General features: G+C 38.9%; 1 protein-coding gene across 1 annotated transcript in view; it reads right to left on the reverse strand.

Moving 5' to 3' along the window:
* Positions 1–375: 375 nt before the first annotated feature.
* POFUT2 (protein O-fucosyltransferase 2) overlaps positions 376–22822 on the reverse strand; it is a 256062-nt gene continuing 233615 nt past the window's right edge. The window contains exon 9 of the mRNA XM_053698775.1: positions 376–2171. Within this exon, the coding sequence (XP_053554750.1) occupies positions 2018–2171 (154 nt within the window). The 3' untranslated portion in view covers positions 376–2017. The remainder of the gene's footprint in view (positions 2172–22822) is intronic.

The raw sequence follows: 22822 nt of genomic DNA on the forward strand, positions 1-22822 counted from the left end.
CCGTTATTCTATCAGAACAGCGAATGTGCTGTGTTGTGATGTAGTCGCTTTGGAATGCGACTATGCTGAGGAGCGCATGCGCGGTATGTACAGTATTTGTTATCAGACAGCTGACGGAACGTCCCTTCCGTTCACTGGTCTGATAAATCCGCTTTTCTGGTAGAACATCAGTACCAAGTAGTTTGGATAAAGAGTTTCCTACCTGAAGAAGTAAATTGGAAAAGTCGTTTACAATTGTACGCTTTATCTAAATAATGAAAGTAAATGATTGGGTGTTGTTCATTTAACTACTTCCAATGCTGATGCTTCTAATAAATTTGAATGCTATAGGAAAGAGAGCCAAGAAGTTTTAGAACTGATTAGAAAATGCTCCTATTATTATTGAGGTGTCAGACATTTGTTTTTATTAATAAACAAACACAATTGGATATGCAAAGACATAGATCAGTCATATTTTCATTCATATTTCAGTCCGCAAAAATACAAAAAGTACTTTTTATAAAAAAAAAAAAACACTGAATTGAATTGAGGTATACATAGAAAATAGTCTCACTGCTGGGTGCACTTACCAGCTAATATAAAATTACAACTTACTTGATTATGAGAAAAACTCCCAAAATGCAACACTGCTATATAAAAAGCCACAAAATAAACCGCATTTCTCAGTGGTATTTACATTTAAAACGGGTATCTGAAAATCACATTCATTATCATCTGTATAACGTAACGGTGTTAAATAAGTGAGTTGCTATTTCATCATGAGGCTGCAAAATTTATGAGAGACTGTAGTCAACAGGGTCTCTGTTGAGATAAATGCAATATTGTTGAAATCAGGACCTAATACAAAATGTCAAACTGCATTGTTGCTACATGGACACAAGTTAGATGTGACATGAGTATCTAATAACTTTAGAAAATGGCAGATAAATATACAACACAACCATCAGCGATGATAATGAAGAAGTTGCAGGATTTTATAATTACACTAAGCGGGGGAAAAAAAGCATGAATACTTTTGTTAGGTGTTCACATAGCTGAATCACCGTAATTACAAAATATATAAGTTAAAAGCTAGTGTTAAAACGTTTGTGGAGCTTGGGATTTGTAACTTTATTGCTAAACTATAGCAGGTACATCATCCTAAATAAAGTATGATATAATGACTTACAAATATTTATCTTACCTGCAGATAATACTGAAGTGAATAAAATGTTTTATAGCTCATTCTGCATTAGGTGTAAAGTGAAAAAAGCAATCTATACAACATAATGATCACTCTAGTGCAAAGGCCTATTAAATGGCTTTACACAATACTTTAAAAAAAATACACTGCAGTTAACCAGTGGCAGTCTATGAACATTTATAAAAAATAGCAAGATTTCTCAAGCCTATGGCAGTGTTTTCCAGATTTAGTGATTGAACTCTTACAGCTAGCTTTACACATAATTGAACCTCAAGATATACCTATAAAGGAACCACTAACCATCACTTGGAGCCTAAGATAAATGCATCTCTTCAAAGCAGAGTCCCTATCTAGTACTCTTGCTACTGCTGCCAATTATTTTTCCTACCCTGGAGATTCGTATGCACCATTTTCCACAGTCATTTTATTAGTGCATTTTTTTTATGACACCCTAATCCCACAAAAACAAGGCTCCCCAGAAAGGACAACTTTGGCTTAAATAACACAGTAAGATATTCTGGGCACAATTAAAAACATATTTCACAAGTCTAGTGTGCCTTCTATCTTCCATAAACTGATATACAATACTTGTATTTCTCTGCAATAGCATATAACATTATATTAACATTTAATGACATTCCACTTTTGCCTCACGCAACTAAGGAATAAACCAATGTTGAAATGCTGAAGAGTAGCAGTATCAGAATTCCAATGTATGCTGGTGATGAGCTGCTTTATATAAACATCAGCACTTGGTCTGGAGAGGCAGCAGTTTGTGACTAGGTGGCAAATGCTCAGGTGTAGTTTATCCTGGTCGAATCTTGTTACTGCTATTCAGTATACAATTTTCCAGTGGGTGGGCTGTTCACAGTTCTTCTCCTTTTCGCCACAGAATCGGTTGTAGGTGGTCTTTGGGTCAAAGCCCAGAATTTCTCGTTCCTCATGAATACGGAAGGAGAAGGTAGACACAGAAGTACCAATAAAATACCTATAGAGAGAAACAGCGTAAGTTAAAGAATTTTCACCTGCACATTCTAAAAAGAATGGTCATTACACTTTTCCAGAATCGGGAACATAAGATTGCTATGTATGAAAAACAATTAAAATTTCTGAAAAAACAATAAAAAAAACAAACAAAAACACCTGTAAAAAAACAAACAAAAAAAACCCCAAAACCTTTTTAACCCCTTCACTACCGGGACTTTTAAAATACCGGAGAATTTTTAGCATTTTTGCTCTCACTCCTTTTAAACAGAAATAGAGCCTTGTTTTTTTTCTATTTGCCTGTCAAAACCATCTATCTATCTATATATTTATAAAATTGGAAGAAAGGCACTCTCTGTATAATAATGATAATAATGAGTAAAAACTTTACTTGTGTGAACATTTGAGGTTGCCCCCGTCCTCAGACTTACATACAAGTAAAAAAGACAGACAATTTATGTGTATTACCTGACCCCTGGTGCTTCTCTCTCTATCTATATATAGTAGACAACCCAAGGTATTGATCTAGGCTACTGGTTCTAAAACCTGTCCTCAGGCCTCCTCAACAGGCCAGGTTTTCTGTATTACCGTGGGTGAGAGCAGGTAAAAAAAAACCATATTTTTTCTAATCAGCTGATTGTTTCACCTGTGCTCCAGTTCAGATATCCACAAAATGTGACCTGTTAGGTAGGCCTGAGGGCAGGTTTAAAAAAACAGTGATCTACGCCCATTTTGGTATATTTGATGCCACCATATCACCGCGATAATATATATAAAAAAAAAGTTAACTTTTCAAAAACTTTGGGTTTCTCACTGAAATTATTTACATTCTAGCACAAATTTTTGTAAAAGCTTCTCTGGGATCCCCTTTGTTCAGAAATAGCAAACCTGCATGGATTTGCCATTGGTTTTTGTTAATTAGAAGACTGCTAACTGCAGCTGCCCACCATACGTCTGAAATTCCTGGCAGTGAAGGGGTTAATCTGGTAGCTTTTAAGGTTAATTTTAGCTATAGTGTAGAGTTTACCCCCACCTGACACCTCCAATCACCTGATCCCTCCCAAACAACCCACCCCCCCACACACAAACACATTGGTCACCACCATTTTAGATACTGGCAGACAGTCTGCCAATAATAAGTTTTAATGCAATATTTTTTTTAAAATTAATTATATTTAAAAAAAAAATATTTTCTCCAGTGTAGGATCCCCGTTACCCTCCAACCACCCTGATCCCTCCCAAACAGCTCTCTAACCCTCCCCCTCTAACTATGCCCATCATCTTATAAAAATTTTTTTTTTTAAATTTCTGTAGTGTAGTGGTCCCCCCTCCCCCAATGCACAATGTATATATACACGTCACATTGGGCTAAGACATTAAAGCTGTTGTAGAGTACAAAGCTTACGAAATTCTTATACATCCAGAAACTAATTAGACTTCAAAGACCTAGCAATAAAAGTCTTTGCTTATTATTCTTGAAGGAACAATAGGTCTCTGAAGATCTGGCAATAAAAGTCTTTTGTAGTTTAATACCAAAGGGTCCATCAAAACAACATATTAGCAACAACAGCATTAACAATTGCAATACATTTATCATACTTAACACAGAAGGATCTCAACTAAACACAATATTTGGCCGTGTTGAGGTCCAGTAATACAAATAAACTACCCTTCAGTCATGCCCAGGGCACCACTCCTTCAATCCAACTGTGTTGATTATAAAGAAAATCACCCATTCTCATTATCTCCAGTAAAATCTAGGTCCCACTCATTACGTAGTTGCGCATTTAGGACATATTCAGAGTTCCTAAGTGGATAAAGCATTTGCTTTTGTATGAAAGTTTTAAGGTAAGTAATAGGGTTCTTATTTTTTTTCATAGAAGTCTGCATCCTACACTGCATGCACCCAAGGGCATCCACTTGCTCATATAATAAAACTGATGTATTAGAGTTGCTTTTAAATGTAGCCACCAATCAGCAAGCGCTACATAGGGTGCTGAACCAAAAATGGGCTGGCTTCTAAGCTTACATTCCTGCTTTTACAAATAAAGATACCAAGAGAATGAAGAAAAATTAATAATAGGAGTAAATTAGAAAGTTGCTTATAACTGCATGCTCTATCTGAATCATAAAAGAAAAGAAAAATTGGGTTTCATATCCATTTAAGTTATTAGTACGGTCCTGTAATAGCTTGCATGTCAGAGGTATGGAAGTCAGTCCCAACTCAGCCCAAAGGATTCATTTGTAATTTTCACTATAAGGAGCTAACAGTAGCTTTGTCAGTGACATAATGTCTCATTTGAAAGTATGCAAAGTGGTGTGTATGTGGTAAGTTATATTGTGTTTGTAACTCCCTGAAGGCAAGTACGGTACTTCCCCAAACTTTTACAGATATTTTATTAAGCTTGCAAAGTCTTTTGGAAGAGAGAGAGAAATCCCTAACAATGGCTTCAGCCTGTGGTGATGTAATATTTGGGAGTATAGCTAATAACCAAGGTTTTATGGCCTCCTCTTCAAATTCCTGGTTAGTAAAGTGATTCTTACCCGACAGCCAATCTATCACATATTTGCCTTGTGGCGCCCAGTTATGGTATTCTAGATTTGGAAGAGCAACGTCTAAAATCAAAGTATGTAAAGCATTGACATATTTCCTACGTAAAATCTCTGGCAACATTTGAAAAGTATGAAGCAGTGCATAGGAAATAGTAGTAATTTTTATCAATCCCACTTTACCGATAGCTAATTGGAGCCATCTCCCAATTACCCTATGTATTGCTGCAACTCCTTAAATAGGGGACAGTAGTTTAAGGATCATACCACTGCTTTGGGTCTCTGGACAGGGTTATACTTAAATAATAGAAGCCATTAGATATTATGTTTGAAGTTGAATTCTGGTGGCAAAGGAGAACCTTAGTGACACAAACACAGAAGCTCTGATTTCTCCCTATTATTTTGATATCCAGATATGAAACTAAACTCTGCAATTATATACATTACTTTAGGTATATTAACATGCAGGCTTTGTATATAAAGACTCATATCTGCAAAAAGAGACAGATGTGAGGTTACACTCCCTACTCTCAGGCCTTCTGTATCTCTTGAGTTTATAGGCTAAAGGCTCAATAGTCAGGTCAAATAAGAGTGGGGATAGAAGACACCCTGGTGCCTCTCTGAAGGGTTAATGGAGCGGTAGCAGTTCCATTAATTTGAACTGAGGAGCTATAGATACTTTGAAAACTTGTAATGGACTGTGGATGCCATGTTTACCTAATGTAATAAACAGTTGGTCCCAAAGGACCTTATCAAATGCTTTTTTTTGCATCCACAAGTAATAAGGTTGCCTTAGAAGATTTATCATCACTCCCATCTTTGTGTATTTTCCAGAAATGAGTCAATATAATTTGTATCTTCATCATGTTGGCCAAGGTTCTCCCTTTTACAAAGCAAGTTTGATCCCAATGAACTAGGTTGGGTAATAAGGTAGTGAATATTTTATAGTCTGACATTAAGAGGGATATGGATCAGTAAGAGTAAAGGATCCCTACCCGGCTTGGGGATCACACTTATACTAGCATCCATTCATCTTTGGGATAATACCACCTTTTCTTCCATTATTTCATTGAATAATTAAGTATGCATGTCTCCAACCTCTGCTTTCAGTAGTTTGTAAAATTCTCCCGGCAGCCCATCTGGTCCAGGAGCTTTTTCCAAAGGCAAACCACAGATGACATTAAAGACCTCTGCTACCAGAATAAGGGCATTTAAATTCTGTAATTGATCAACATTTAACTGAGGAATCGTAATATCTTTGTCCTTAAAATATGAGTCAACATCTTGGCCAGCAAAGAACATGAAATTGCAATTACTAAAAGCTTGTTGTTTGTCTTTTTCTTGTGTAAGCATAGGAGTCCCCATCTTTGATTGCTAAAATAGTGTTGGGGTTTGTAACCAGCCTAGTGATATTTGCAAGTAACCTCCCAGTTCATTTTCCATACAGGTAGAATTTAGGTTTAAGTGTTATTAAAGGAGTTAGTAGAGGATTGAATAAGATATGAGTCTCTGAATGTCTGCAGGTAAAGCAAGTGAGTGAGTACACCTAACTTTAATGTTGTTTAGAAATTCGAAGCCATTAAAAATAATTGAAACACCTTGTTTAACAATATAGGAAGTGATCTATACTCTCATGTTCATAAAATGTTGTGAACAGGGTAGTATACCCTTAAACACCTGGTATTGTATATGTACATATGCAATTGTTGTATATAAGTTATATGTTATGAAGTTTATTAATGTTTGTTATACTGGAACTGGAAATTTGATTCTAATAACTGCTATGTCTGAGTTGGCTTGGCAAGTGACACTTACTGACGACCAGAACCCATTGAGTGTATCACAGCACATACACCCCTTTACCACTAAACAGCTCAGAAGACAGCTAAAACCCAAACACATACTCTAATGAGCGCACCACAAATCAAGATCATGACACAAAACACAAAGGGCCTAAACTCTCCCACAAAAAGATCTTTAGCTCTCAATTGGTTTTCTAAATCTAAAAATGAAATTATCTTCTTGCAAGAAACACATTTTAGACACAAAGAGGAACCGAAGTTCCATTCTAAAAACTTCCCAACCGGATACTTTTGTTCGCACACACAGAAAAAGATAAACGGTGTGGGAATCCTATTTCATAAATCCATGCATCTCCACAATGTTACCACTCACACTGACCCAGAAGGCAGATACTTGATATTGGTTGGAGACCTTTTCAACAAACCAATTACGCTAGCGAACATATATGCACCCAACACCGGCCAAGCGAAATTCTTCAAAAAAGTCACAGGGAAAATATTAGAACTAGCAAAAGGAACTACCATTATAGCAGGAGACTTTAATATAGCACTCAACCCCAGACTAGACTGTTCAATGACCAAAAGCTCCCAGACCATAAACACTATCAAAACAGTCACACAAAGCCTGAAATCCCTATCTCTTCTAGACGTCTGGAGAGTCCACCACCCGACACAGAAAACCTACACCTTCTACTCGAACCCCAAGAAATCTTACTCCAGATTAGATTACATTTGCATTGACCAATTAGGGCTGACACTTACTAGGGATTCAGACATCATCCCAACCCCATGGTCGGACCACTCGTCAGTATCACTGACCCTTGACTGGCCTGACAAGCCCATCACAGATTTTAATTGGAGGTTAGACGATACTCTACTTCTACAGCCTCAAATCAAAAAGAAAATAGACAAAACACTTACTGAATTCTTTCACTTCAACAAACCCCCTCAATCCCACCCAATAACGATCTGGGAAGCACATAAAGCGGTAGTTAGGGGAGAACTTATTAAACAGAAAGCCATTCTCAAAAAAAAATACAACTCAGAATACAAACAATTACTGGACCAACTTAAAGTGGCAGAACTTAATCACATGCACAACCCCGAATCGAATGACACCCTTACTACTCTTACTAAGATAAGACACAACCTGAATAACTTACTAGCGACTGAAGTACATAGAAAAGCTTACTACCTAAAGAAACTCTATTTTGTTGAGAGTAACAGAGCAGGGCCCATACTAGCCAAAGCACTGAAACGGAAAAGCTACGCCAACTATATAAATAAAATTCAAGACAGTACAAACAAAGAAACATATGACTGCAAAGGCATAGCAGACACTTTTAGCAGATATTATAGTCTTCTCTACAACATCCCCACAGATGATAGCATCCATAAGAAGACCCTTATAGATAAATACCTAGAAGAAGCAAATCTACCTAAATTAGACGAACCACTTAGATCAGCCCTAGATGACCCCTTCTCGGAGCAGGAAGTAGCTAAAGCTATCAATAGCCTACCTACTCATAAGAGCCCTGGCCCAGATGGACTGACGAACGCCTATTATAAACATTTTAAGCAAATACTAACCCCCCACTTAACAAATTTATTTAACTCCCTAGAAGATGATTCCCCCATATCCCCACAACTACTCGAAGCACATATCACCGTCATACACAAAGAGGGCAAACCGATAACAGAGCCCAGCAGCTACCGACCAATCTCATTGTTAAACAGCGATATAAAAATTTATGCAAAAATTCTAGCACTAAGAATCAACTCGGTCCTACCTGACTTAATCCACTTAGACCAGGCTGGGTTCATCCCATTCAGAGAAACAAGAGACAACACTATTAGAACTACCCAACTTATAGACTTTGCCAACACTCATAAAATCCCTATGATCACAGTAGCCACAGACGCAGAGAAGGCCTTCGACAGGGTGGCCTGGCCATTCCTTCGAAGTGCACTTCACAGTTATGGATTTGGAGATGGAATAATAGGTAAAATCTTCCAACTATATTCAGCTCCTTCAGCAAAAGTCAAGGTAAACGGAGTACTATCCCACCCATTCAAAATTGCAAATGGAACAAGACAGGGCTGCCCACTCTCCCCACTCCTATTTGTGCTTACCATGGAAGCTTTAGCGGCTCATATTCGAGCTAACCCAAACATAAAGGGAGTACATATTGGCCCAAATCAATACAAAATCTCAATGTTCGCCGATGACATTCTCCTCACATTGACTTCCCCCACAAGCTCATTAACAGCCCTAATGGAGGAATTTGACACCTTCAGCCACCTATCCAATTTCTTAATCAATAAACAGAAATCAGAGATCCTAAACATCTCCCTTCCCCAAAGAGAACTACAACACATTAAGAATATATGCCCATATAAAGTAAAGAACTCCCAACTAAAATACTTGGGGGTCCAGCTGACCCCAAAAATCTCACAACTATTTGACGCCAACTACAAAACTTTACTAACCGCTACCCAACACACCCTAAAAACTTGGAGTGACAAACCCCTATCTTGGTGGGGGAGAATACAGGCCATAAAAATGACTATTCTCCCAAGAATAATTTATATTTTTCAAACCATACCCATATCCCTCCCAAAGCACTACATCCAACAGCTCCAAAGGAGCATCAACATGTTCATTTGGGGAAAACAAAAGCCTCGTGTAAACGCGACCACATTACACAGACCAACCAGAGGGGGGGGACTAGGGGTACCGAAGTTAGAAATGTATTACCACTCAGTGACCCTGCAACGCATCCTTGACTGGCATAGCAAAAGTAAAGCTAAAGCATGGATTTCCCTAGACTCTCAAATATTAAAAGCGCCCAAACCCGGCTCAGTGTGCTGGATTCCCAAAACCTTAAGACCTGTTGTTTGCCAGACCTCCCCAACCTTTAGACACATTTTTGATACCTGGGACTACCTAGTACGAAAATATCCAAAACTATCCTCACAACACTCTCCCCTAACACCAATATCACAGAACATGGAACTCTCCGGAGGGTATGAACCCCTAAGGAACACTAAAGCTACTTGGGAATTACAGGACTCTGTTCCCATAATAACACTTTTAGATAAACGATCACTTAAACCCAGAAATAGCTTGACAGATGTGCTGGGGGGAGCTTTCTCCTCATGGTTAAAATATTCCCAACTCAACAACTTTATATGCAATAATCAAGCTAGGGAGAACTTACTAAGGGCGCCCACTCCCTTTGAACAATGCTGCCTGTCAACAATTCCCACCAGAGGCACTTTATCACTTGCAAAAAAAATGCTAGAAAATGTAGAACTAACCCCCCTCCCACCTTATACTGCTCACTGGCAACAAGACCTAAAAATAGAGCTAGATGAAAAAGACTGGAGGAAATTTTTTAACAACACACGAAAGTCATCAACCTCCACCAGATTTATAGAACTCAACTTTAAAATACTAACACGGTGGTATTTAACACCACATAGACTACATAGAATCTACCCCTCATCTTCAGCATCATGCTGGAGAGGATGCGGGGAACCAGGAACAATGGCACATATATGGTGGCATTGTAACAAGATAACACCTTATTGGAAGTCAATAGAACTTCACCTAAAAAACATCTTAGGTAACGAATTTACATTACCCCCCACACTAGCGCTGTTTAACTTAAGACCAGGGATCCCATGCAAGATACGATCGACACTGTTGACAATATGCCTAAACAGTGCGAAAGCCTTAATAGCACAAAATTGGAAATCCCTCTCTGTCCCATCTAGCCAACAATGGCTATCAAAAGTAACAGAAACCATACAACTAGAACAGTATGGATATTACAGACGCAACCAACTAGATCTATTCCTCAATGTCAAGTTTTATTGGGAGACACTCCTACACACCCTTAACGCTCAATAACCCCCCCCCCCCCAAAACATTGTGACACCTCCGACTAACACTAGGACCTAACATTAAGGTAAAACAGACATGCAGACCACTACCAAGACGCCAACTAAACTCCATATCCACAAAGACAAGACGAAGACTGACCACCTTATAGTCACAAAAGCCAGTCTCCAGTTGTTACCTTTATATTCATGTTATAGTTTGACAAGTTATATTTATGCTCTTTGCCGAAACCAACTATACGGTTTCCCTCCCATTACTCCACAGTCCACATAAGAACTCTGCTCACCCAGTCTCAAAACGAGATTGCACAGGATACTAACTGAATGGACTGGAAAATACACACCTGTTGTACCTTTGTACGATATACTTTATATACTTTGTGGAAACCCTCTGTACTATTGTATTATCTATATGGAAAATTAATAAAAATCATTTAAAAAAAAAAAAAAAAAGATATGCGTCTCTAAGCGTCTTAACCTATTTGTATTTCTCTCTGTTAGCCTCTGTGGAGTTATGTGCGATATCTCACATTTAGAATTTGTCACCTATGCTTGTGCTTTTTCCTGATCCCTGCTGCATATGGTGTCACCACGCCCTGAGTACAGCCTTGGCTGACTCCCAGAATAGAAGGGTGTTCTCTAATCATTAAATAAGCATTTTAGAGGAATTCCATTAGCCAATTGAATAATTATGCAAGTTTACATCATGATTGAGGTATGTGGAGAATATGCATGTCTATGCCCTGCTTCTTGATTATAACAGAAACTGTATCATGGTCTGAGATGGTTATGGAATCAATTTTGGCATCCCTAATTTTGTGGCAAAATGTTGCAGAGACCAGGAAAAGGTCTATGATAGTTACCTTAGATGGTGCTAAATATGTAAAATCCCTGGCTTCAGGATTCCTCTCTCTCCAGACATCCTGAAGCGCTAATGACTTATTGAAATTATTAAAAATTAATGCATCTCTCTTGGAACACAGTAAGTTACATGAAGTACTTCTGTTTACCTCTGGATTGGGTAACCTATCTGCTGGTGTGTGAGGTGCTATGTTAAAGTCTCACCTAACTACAATGGAAAGGTCAGAGAATCCCAAAAGCTGATTCGAATACTGCTTCTATTTATTTTGTGTGTGCAGCCCATAAACTCCACTAAGCACTAACTGGCAACCATCAAACTCCACCCTGGCAATAATGTTTCTGCCTTCTTGATCTATAACAGTTTGTTGTATGGAGTAGTTAAGGATTTTTCCTAAAATGAGGGCTACCTCTCTGGCTTTTTACTTCATAGGGGGTGTAGAATATTTCCCTTACCCAACTTTGCTTGAATTTTTGGTGTTTAAAGATATTTAGGTGAGCTTCCTCAAGTATTGCAATGTCTATTTTTTTTTAGTTCTCAAATATTGAAGGATTGTCCTTTCCTTTTCAGGACATGTTATTCCTCCAATATTCCTTGCTATCACCTTCATTATGGTTAAGCGTGTCACGTTATAACGTTTTAGTGTTGTGGATATAAGTAGCTGAAAGACACAGTACAGTATTTATTGAGCTGCAGATCACAGGATATCAACCTGAGGAGTGGCACACTGAAGACTAGGTCAATAAATAGACCTGTGTTGGAACACTAAAATAAACAACATGAAATACAATACAAGATACAAATCATAAATTGTGTAAACTTTACAACAAACATATTGTGTAAACTTTACAACAAACAAACAGACTAAGAATTGTAGCTTTATCCCCTCCCCCCATTTGAAAGGATACATAAAGGTGAATTGACAATAGTCTTTGTGGATCTCAATAACTCTCTATCTGTATTCCTCCATGTCATCAATATCTTCAAGCCAAAGTGTTCTCATGGATCTCCTTCTTGAATTTCCTCTATCCCAGAGCAAAGAGTTTTCCTTGTTAAGGTAGAGTTGGACATGTTTAGGTATATCAAAGAACTTGGGCTCCTGGGGTGTCTGCCCTTTCAGATGAGTCAGGTAAAGTAAGGATATGAAGCAGCTTTTTTTCCCAGTAGTTGCTTACAGTAAGGTGAGAACTCCCATCTCCACTTTGAAACCTCTGCAGAGTAGTCTTGAAAGAGGTACAGTTTCTTTCCTTCAAACAGTAGAGTTTAGATTTGTCTATGTGCTCACAAGATTGAGATTTTGTCCTTCAAATTGAAGTACTTTACCATCACTTACTATGGTGCTGGACTGCCCACATCTGGTCTCCCTGAGCCCCCCCATATCTGTAGCTGGTATCTTCAGTAGGAGCGGCAGAGTTTTTCTGCAAACTCCACAAGTCTTGAACTTGGGAAACACTCAGGCAATCCAAAAGATTCCATCTTGCAGAAAAACTTTTAAACGCTAATGAAAAAGAGTCCACACCCGTCTAAAGCTGTTAAATTTTTGGCAGAAAGAACATAAAGTTGCAAGGGTGCGTATCTTGGAGACTAGGCTCTGCATAGTCAGTAGATGGACTCACAGCCATATGGACATCCACCTGATTTTTAAATTGCGTGTCTGACTGTTCGGACCAGATTACAAGTGGCGCATTAACGGTTACGCACAAGCGATAACAAATTATGCTTACCTGATAATTTCATTTCCATCTGTGGGAGTAGAGTCCACGGCTTCATTCATTACTTGTGGGAATTAAGAACCTGGCCACCAGAAGGAGGCAAAGACACCCCAGCCAAAGGCTTAAATACCTCCCCTACTTCCCTCATCCCCCAGTCATTCTGCCAATGGAACAAGGAACAGTATGAGAAATATCAGAACAAAAATAAATTTAGGTCCGCTCACCGGAGAAACGGGCAGGAGCCGTGGACTCTCCTCCCACAAATGGAAATTAAATTATCAGGTAAGCATAATTTATATTTTTCATCTTAATGTGAGGAGAGTCCAAGGCTTCATTCATTACTTGTGGGAAACAAATACCCAAGCTCTAGAGGACACTGAATGGAAAAACAAAATGGGAGTGCAAAAGTAGGCGGACCCTAAACTGAAGGCACTACAGCCTGCAGAACCTTTCTCCGAAAAGCCGCTTCCGCCGAAGCAAAGACATCAAATTTGTAAAATTTAGCAAAAGTATGTAAGGAGGACCAGGTAGCCGCCTTACAAATCTGCTCCATAGAGGACTCATTCTTAAAGGCCCATGAAGAAGCCACAGCCCTAGTTGAGTGAGCAGTGATCCTCTGAGGAGGCTTATGTCCCGCTGTCTCATAGGCCAAGCGAATATTGCTCCTCAACCAAAAAGATAGGGAAGTGGAAGAGGTGATCCTCTGAGGAGGCTTATGTCCCGCTGTCTCATAGGCCAAGCGAATAATGCTCCTCAACCAAAAAGATAGGGAAGTGGAAGAGGCCCTCTGCCCCTTGCGCTTCCCCGAATACACCACAAATAAAGACGAAGTCTGTCTGAATTCCTTCTGAAGATAGAATTTCAAGGCTCAAACCACATCCAAGTTATAAAGTAACCTTTCCTTTGAAGAAGAAGGGTTAGGATACAAGGAAGGAACTACTATCTCCTGATTGATGTTACGATTCGACACAAGCTTGGGAAGAAATCCCAGCCCAGTGCGAAGAACAGCCTTGTTGGTGTGAAAAACCAGGTAAGGAGGCTCACATTGCAAGGCCGCCAACTCTGAGACTCTTGGTGCTAATGCAATAGCCAATAGGAATAGAACCTTTCAGGAAAGAATATTAATGTCAAGCGAATGCATAAGCGCAAACGGAGCCTTCTGCAAAATCTTAAGTACCAAGTTTAAGCTCCAAGGGGGAGCAGAATTTCTAAAGACAGGCCTGATCCTAGACAGAGCCTGAACAAAGGACTGAATATCAGGAAGCTCCACAAGCTTCTTGTGTAACAGTACAGATAAAGCCAAAATCTGTCCCTTTAAGGAACTTGCGGCAAGTCCCTTCTCCAACCCATCCTGGAGGAAGGACAGGATCCTGGATACCCCAACCTTATGCCAGGAATATCCACGTTCCTCACACCAAGACAAGTAGGTCTTCCACACCTTATGATAAATGCGCCGAGTGACCGGCTTCCTGGCTTGATTGAGAGTATCAATCACTCTCTCAGAAAAACCTCTCTTGGCTAGGACTAAACATTCACTCTCCACACAGTCAGCCTCAGAGAATCGAGATTTTGATGTAGAAAGGGACCCTGAACCAGCAGATCTCTGCAACCAGGTAAACTCCATGGAGGAGACAATGATATCCCCACCAGATCCGCAAACCACATCCTCTGCAGCCACGACTGAGCAATTAGAATAGCTGAAGCTTGCTCCTGCTTTATGCGGGCCACTACTCAAGGTAGAAGTGTTAACGGTGGAAAAATGTAGGTTGAACTCCCAGGGCACTGCTAAGGCATCTATCAGCTCTGCCTGGGGATCCCTGGACCGCGACCCGTATCTGGATAGCTTGAAGTCGAGTCTGGACGCCATGAGATCTATCTCCGGCGTCCCCCATCTGATGCAGATCTATGCAAACACCTTGGGACAAGTGACCATTCCCCCGGATGAAACAATTGTCTGCTGAGAAAATCCACTTCCCAGTCGTCCACACCTGAAATGTGGATTGCTGATAGCAAACAGTTGTGGGTCTCCACCCACTCTAGAATCCGAGATACTTCCCTCATGGCTAGGGAGAGCTTCTCGTTCCGCCCTGATGGTTGATGTAAGCCACCGAGGTAATCTTGTCCGACTGGAATCTGATGAATCGGGACGACCCCAGAAGGGGCCAAGCCCTGAGAGCGTTGACGTTCCAGAATACTGATCTTGAGAAGAGACTCCTCTCGAGTCCACCTACCCTGTGCCTTCCTGGCACCCCAAACAGCTCCCCATCCTGACAGACTTGCGTCTATGGTCACAATCTCCTAGGATGGTCTCAAGAAGGATGTCCCCTGGGACAGTTGGTCCGGACAGATCCACCAAGTGAGGGATTTCCTTTTTTGATTATCCAGAGAGATCTGTTGGGATAGATCCGAGTGATTGCTGTTCCATTGTCTCAAGATGCACAACTGAAGAGGACAGAGATGGAACCAGGCGTATGGAATGACATCTATGCTGGATACCATGAGCCCCACCGCCTCCATACACTGGGCCACAGATGGCCTTGAGGAGGTCTGAAGGGCAAGATAGCTGGACGCAATCTTGCAACGTCTCTGATCTGTCAGGAAAATGTTCATGGATATGGAATCTATTATCGTGCCCAGAAATTCCACTCTGTTGCTGGGAACCAGGGAACTCTTTCCTACGTTATTTGCGCACGTTAAGTTTTTCATTGTATTACAAGTTGAAAGTAAATGCAATCGCTTGATCACAATAAAGTTAATTCACATCAGGTTAGCACGACCTCAGAGCTCTGGTTAATTGTTTTGTGAAACAAAAAAGTGCCACAAACACATACAAAATACATTACAAAGTACACTTACACTCATAATAACACTATTTAATAAAAAATATATAAAACAAAATATTACACACAAATGTTATAAAGTCTCAGGTGTTAGAAACAAAAAGGCATGCAAAGGGCTTTAACATAAAGATGCAATACATATACATGTCTAAATATGCATGTGTATGTAAATATATATATATATATATATATATATATATATGCAAAATGCTCCGATACCTAAACTGATACTGTCCCCGAGAGCTTCACTGTCTGTTTATATGGACAAGAGGATCGCTGCTTCAGTATTGCTCGTCTTTCTCTAGATGTTAGGAAAGACCGCCGCACGATGTTTATTGCAGACACTTTTCATTACTAATGTTTAGGAGTGTCAGTGCTCAGCAGCGCCATTTCTATCTGTCCTGTAGCAGTGCACGGGTTATCTGTGTTTCCCGCCACAGGAGCCTGGGCTCCGCTCATATTCCTTATTTGGATGCAAACACTTCAGCGCAAGGACATTGATGGTATATGATCGCTTCAGGACAGGGTGGTAGCGACAGAACATTCAATTCTTGTGTTATAACGGTAATCTCCTGCCCTTTACTAATGCTAAGGAAGTAAGTTACGGGAGCCGCCTGGCTACATTTATTTTTGGGGAATATAATGTCTGTGTCACACTCCCTCATATTTGGGTGTTCAGCGAGTGGTGGTTTATGTGTGCACATCAGACATAGATATTTTGAACTCTTGTGCTCTACTACTTATAGCTGCGCAATAGAGTATGCTTCCTCTCCTAGAAATGTTATATTTTATTAGCAGTGATTGTTGTACTTGTTGTTTTTTGCACTATTGGAGTTTAAAGTGCATTATACAAGAGATTAGTTTGTATACTAGTCTATTATTCTTTACTGCTGTACAATACTTTTGTCTATCTGTAGGCAACAGACATATTGTATTTAGGTGCTTGCACCATTAGATTTAGGGTGCATTCTACAATAAGAATAGTTTATCTATTATTCTGTTACTTATTACAGTGCAATAATTTTGCCTAAATATCTGTGAATTCTGCAGCAACAGAATTATTGTATTTGGGCGTTTGCTCCATTAGATTCAAAGTGCACTCTACAACGAGAATAATTTGTTCTACTAGTCTATTATTTATTATCACTGTACAATATTTGCCTACATATATGTAGATGCTGCATTAATATATTGCATTTAGGTCTTTTGCATTATAAGACTTTATGTGCCCTTTATATGAGAGTAGTTTTTTGTTCTACTAGTCTGTTGTTCCTTATTGCTTTGTTATACTTTTACTATATATATATATTTCTCTATATCTATATCTATATATATATATATATATATATATACATACACACACACACACACACACAGTAGCATCATATGTATTTATTTATCCTGCACCTTTAGTTTAAGTGCATACTGTCGTACTGATATCTTGTATTGCTATCTCTTCTGTTAATGCTGTGCAATTTCTTCCAAATTGTACATAGCTCCTAAGGTAACTTACAGGGTTGTATTTCCTTAGCCTGCACTATTAGATTTTGGAGTGCATAATATATTTACACCTCCTGTATAATATTACATATATGTATGATATTTGGGGCTTCCTAAGGGGTCCTTTACCCCTAAATAAATGCAGCTTAGTGCGGAGTAATACCTAGCCGGTTGAGGATTACGGTTGGTAAGCGGTTAAGCTTCTGCTCTCTATCCTCATCCATTCGGCATACAGGTTCACTCTGGACAGTGATAATTGACTGTTTTTCTGTTGTATCCCTTTGCACAATTGTTTATACTGAGCATTTGTGACATTTTTTAATATTTTAATAAATATTCCTTTTTTAATCACTCAGGTTGTGGGATACGGTTTGCCTACCAGTATAAAAGCAGGTGTGAGCATCATATAGAGCTGGCATTAGCTCCAACAAATGTGAGTAATTATTCATCCTATTACCATATCGTATCCAGTGGGTTTACAGAGTTACACTATTTTGTGTTTTCTTTTTTTTTTTGAGAACCGATTGAAGATTCAAGTCCCAAGGAAATATCCTGCCATCTTTTGAACCTATTGAACTTTAGTGAATTTATTTTATCTTTGTTTCACTTTGTGAATTTTTTGTACACTTATCTTTATAGTACTATTCAAACTTGAAAGTCCGGGGCCATGCACTATGAAAAAGCAGAGTGACACCATCAGAGTTTAGGTTTCACCAGAAGTGTATTTAACAATAGTATCTCTTTTTAACCTCCCAGAAAAAGGCACACAGATGTTGCGGATGACCAAGGGCCGAGTATCGGAGCTCCGTGACTTTGCCACCATTAGGGTGACCCGTCCACCTTAAGTCCAAACAAAAAAACACCTTTATTAAAAAAAGATAATCTCCACAGCGGTGATGTCAACACATATAGACAATTAATTACAAATTAAACCTGTAATTAGACAATGTGATATCAGATGCACCCTGTAAGGGAATATCTACACTAAACATTTAAGATGTGGCTACGGCTTTGTCTTTTAAGTGCTATATGACATCTGCTGGATTCATCAGGATAATGCATATAAGCAGTATTCATCATGATATCTGTAGAAATTCCAAATGCAAACAAAACAAGGAAAGAAAGAAAAAAAAAGAAAGAAATGGGAACATACTAATATTTTTAAAGGGAAAAAAAAAAACAAAGGGCCAGATTACAAGTGGAGCGAAAAATATCACTTTCAAGACAGTGATATCTGCCCTCCACTGTGTAATGCCAGCACAAGCTAATGTGCGCTGGTATTATAAGTTAAAAGCAATGAGAACACATTGCTGGGAAGCATTTCGCTCACGAGAGCGCACTTCCATAGGCTCCAATGAGAGCCTCGTTCTGATGCCATCAGAAACTACATCAGAACCAAAGCGCAGTGAAGTAAGTAGCGCAGCGATTGCAGCATTTGTAAATATATATGTATATAAGCATATACATATACAGTCGTATGCAAAAGTTTAAGCACCCCTGACAATTTCCATGATTTTCATTTATAAATAATTGGGTGTTTGGATCAGTAATTTCATTTTGATCTATCAAATAACTCAAGGACACAGTAATATTTCAGTAGTGAAATGAGGTTTATTGGATTAACAGAAAATGTACAATATGCATCAAAACAAAATTAGACAGGTGCATAACATTTGGGCACCCTTGTCATTTTGTTGATTTGAATACCTGTAGCTACCTAGCACTGATTCACTGGAACACACAATTGGTTTGGTGAGCCCATTAAGCCTTGAACTTCATGGTGCATCCAATCATAAGAAAAGGTATTTAAGGTGGCCAATTGCAAGTTGTTGTTCTCTTTGACTCTCCTCTGAAGAGTGGCAACATGGGGGCCTCAAAACAACTTTTAAATGACCTGAAAACAAAGATTGTTCAACATTATGGTTTAGGGGAAGGCTACAAAAAGCTATTGCAGAGATTTAAGCTGTCAGTGCCCACTGTGAGGAACATAGTGAGGAAATGGAAGACCAAAGGCACAGTTCTTGTTAAGGCCAGAAGTGGCAGGCCAAGTAAAATATCGGAGGCAAAGGATGGTGAGAACGGTCAAAAACAGCCCGCAGACCACCTCCAAAGACCTACAACATCCTCTTGCTGCAGATGGTATCACTGTGCATCGTTCAACAATTCAGCGCACTTTGCACAAGGAGAAGCTGTATGGGAGAGTGATGCGGAAGAAGCCTTTTCTGCACACACACCACAAACAGAGTCGCTTGAGGTATGCAAACACACATTTGGACAAGCCAGCTTCATTTTGGAAGAAGGTGCTGTGGACTGATGAAACAAAGATGGAGTTATTTGGTCATAACAAGGGGCGTTATGCATGGCGGCAAAAGAACACAGCATTCCAAGACAAACACTTGCTACCCACAGTAAAATTTGGTGGATGTTCCATCATGCTGTGTGGCCATTGCTGGCACTGGGAATCTTGTTAAAGTTGAGGGTCGCATGGATTCCACTCAATATCAGCAGATACTTGAGAATAATGCTGAGGAATAAGTCACAAAGTTGAAGTTACGCCAGGGCTGGATATTTCAACAAAACAACGACCCAAAACACTGCTCAAAATCTACTCTGGCATTTATGCAGAGGAACAAGTACAATGTTCTGGAATGGCCATCCCAGTCCCCAGACCTGAATATTATTGAAAATCTGTGGGGTGATTTATAGCGGGCTGTCCATGCTCGGCAACCATCAAACCTAACTGAACTAGAGATGTTTTGCAAGGAGGCATGGTCCAAAATACTTTCATCCAGAATCTAAGACACTAATTACAGGCTATAGGAAGCGACTAAAGGCTGTTATTTCTGCTAAAGAAGGCTCTACTAAATATTGATGCAATATTTCTGTTGGGGTGCCCAAATTTATGCACCTGTCTAATTTCGTTTCGATGCATATTGCACATTTTCTGTTAATCCAATAAACCTCATTTCACTACTGAAATATTACTGTGTCCTTCAGTTATGTGATAGATCCAAATGAAATTACTGATCCAAACACCCAACTATTTATAAATGAAAATCATGGAAATTGTCAGGGGTGCCTAAACTTTTGCATAGAACTGTATATTTACTGGTAACACGCAGTTTCCATAGACGGCAATGTAAAGGCACTTTTCAGTGCCATTTTTTTTTCTAACACCCCATTCCCGCCAACTTTAAAAAAAATATATACATTTTTGGAGTGCTAGCAATAACCAGCCACTTATAATGGCTGGTTAATTATGTTGCACATTAATTTAGCACTCCCCTTGTAATTTAGCCCTATATGTTTAATATATAGTTTTGATTTCTGAAAAAACTTAAATTATGCTTACCTGATCATTTTCTTTTCTTCAGGCGGGAAGAGTCCACAGCTGCATTAATTACTTTTGGGAATTCAGAACCTGGCCACCAGGAGGAGGCAAAGACACCCCAGCCAAAGGCTTAAATACCTCCCCGATTCCTCAGGTGCAAAAGTATATAATAAAATCACAAACAGCCACGAACTTATACATCTCTGCACGGCGTCCTCTATTGCACACCGCGCATGTACGTAGGTGTGTCCGAACACTGGGAGTTCCATTTACGTCACTTGGGACTGTCTCATTTATATACCTTAACAACACTTTTGTCCATTATATGACTCATACTTTGTTTTTCATTGCTATTTACAACTTAATCGTCAATGAGTTTTCTATAACTTATTATTATTATATTATCCTTTATTTATCTGTATAGGAGCTATTATATCTGGTTCCAGTTTCTTAACAAGTGTTCTCTGACAGTCACTTATTTAGTTAATAACATTTTATATATATACACAACAGTCATTTGACTGTTGGCGCACTGATTATCTTTTTTTTTTTTTGATTGCACTTTTTTTGGGAATTGATCAGGACAGGGTCACATTGCACTTAAAACAAATATTAGTGTTTTTGGGTCACTTTGACCATTTTTATTTAACTAAGTTTTGATACACATCACTGATCTAACACGATCAACTGGGGTATTACTCAGTTTTTGATAATTGCGTATCGCATTGAGCTGATTATATTTTTTTTTTATTATTATTTTTTTCTTCCTTTTTTTTATATAAGAATAGATCACACACAAATTTATTACATTTCACTAGACTATATTATTTATCAACACCACACATATATATATATATATATTTTTTGCCAAGAATACAATCACTGAGCAGGAAGATGCAAAATAAGGATCAAAGGATTAACAACAGGAAAGCCATGAGTTGTAATGAAAATATTATTGACATGTGTAGTGAATCCACTAGTGATTTGTCTATGGTACAATTATTTCATAAATTAGAGGAGGCTCTTAAGAATGAACATAGACATTGGTGGGATATAGATACACTTCGAAAATATAAAGAAAGGGGGCATATACCCAGAGGTCTAAGGATATCCAAGCATTGTTCCTTTAAGCAGGATCCTGAGCTTACAACTAAATGGCTTAGCATTTTAACTGAATGCTCCTTTAAACTTATAGATCTTTTAATTGAATTTAGGGAGACTCTTTTGAATAAAACTGAAGTAGAGATAGAAGACATTCAAAAGAACTTAAGTTTGAGTCAAGTACAGACTATGCTAAATTGACCCAAGAAGTACAGGATAAATCTGATGTTTTCCAAAAGAAAATTGTATCAACTAAAATTAAAAAACTAGCTAGGGATGAACAAGATTATCTAGAGGATAGAGTATATGACTCACACTCTAATAATAAAGCAGAGGAATCTGACAACCAGGTGTCTACATCCAATGCAGCAGGGGTAAATACCTGGGTTCAAGTAGACTATAGGAAACCTAAGGACAAAAAGAAAAACGTCCAATTTAGGAATAATAATTTTAATAGAGATAGGAAGAATTCTGCTAATAATAGCAATCATTTATCTAATCAATGGAATCAGACTTCCTATCAGGATAGAGGGGCTGGCAATTACAATCATATGCCCAAGAGTAATTATAATAATGATTGGAGACATTGGTCCAATAGGGATCATCAAAACGAATACGGTCACCATCATTTTAGACCTCACCATTTTCCAGATAACTCAAGAGATCATAGCACTTATATGTCTAGGAACAATCATCCTAATGAGGTTAGGAGCCATATAGAGAACAACAGTAATTATACACAGAGACATGAGAGAGAACATACCAATAGCCCGCAGGTTTTTCAGCAGGCCCAGGGAACAACATACAATTCCCCGCATGTGAGACACACACCGATACGATTAAAACAACTAGAGAGAGGTCCAGAAAGAGAGCATTTAACAACCACTCCGAAAAAAAGATCATACGCCAACGTGGCAGCAGAGGGAGAGCTAAGTCATCCCAAAAGGAGAAATTTAAACGAATGAGGGAGAACATCTTTAATCTATCAGATCATGTCTTGACTAATGAGGAGGTGGGAGTTCTAAATAGGGGAATCTCTTTCTGTCCTTCCAAA

This window comes from Bombina bombina, chromosome 1, assembly GCF_027579735.1.
Source record: "Bombina bombina isolate aBomBom1 chromosome 1, aBomBom1.pri, whole genome shotgun sequence".
NCBI lineage: Eukaryota > Metazoa > Chordata > Amphibia > Anura > Bombinatoridae > Bombina > Bombina bombina.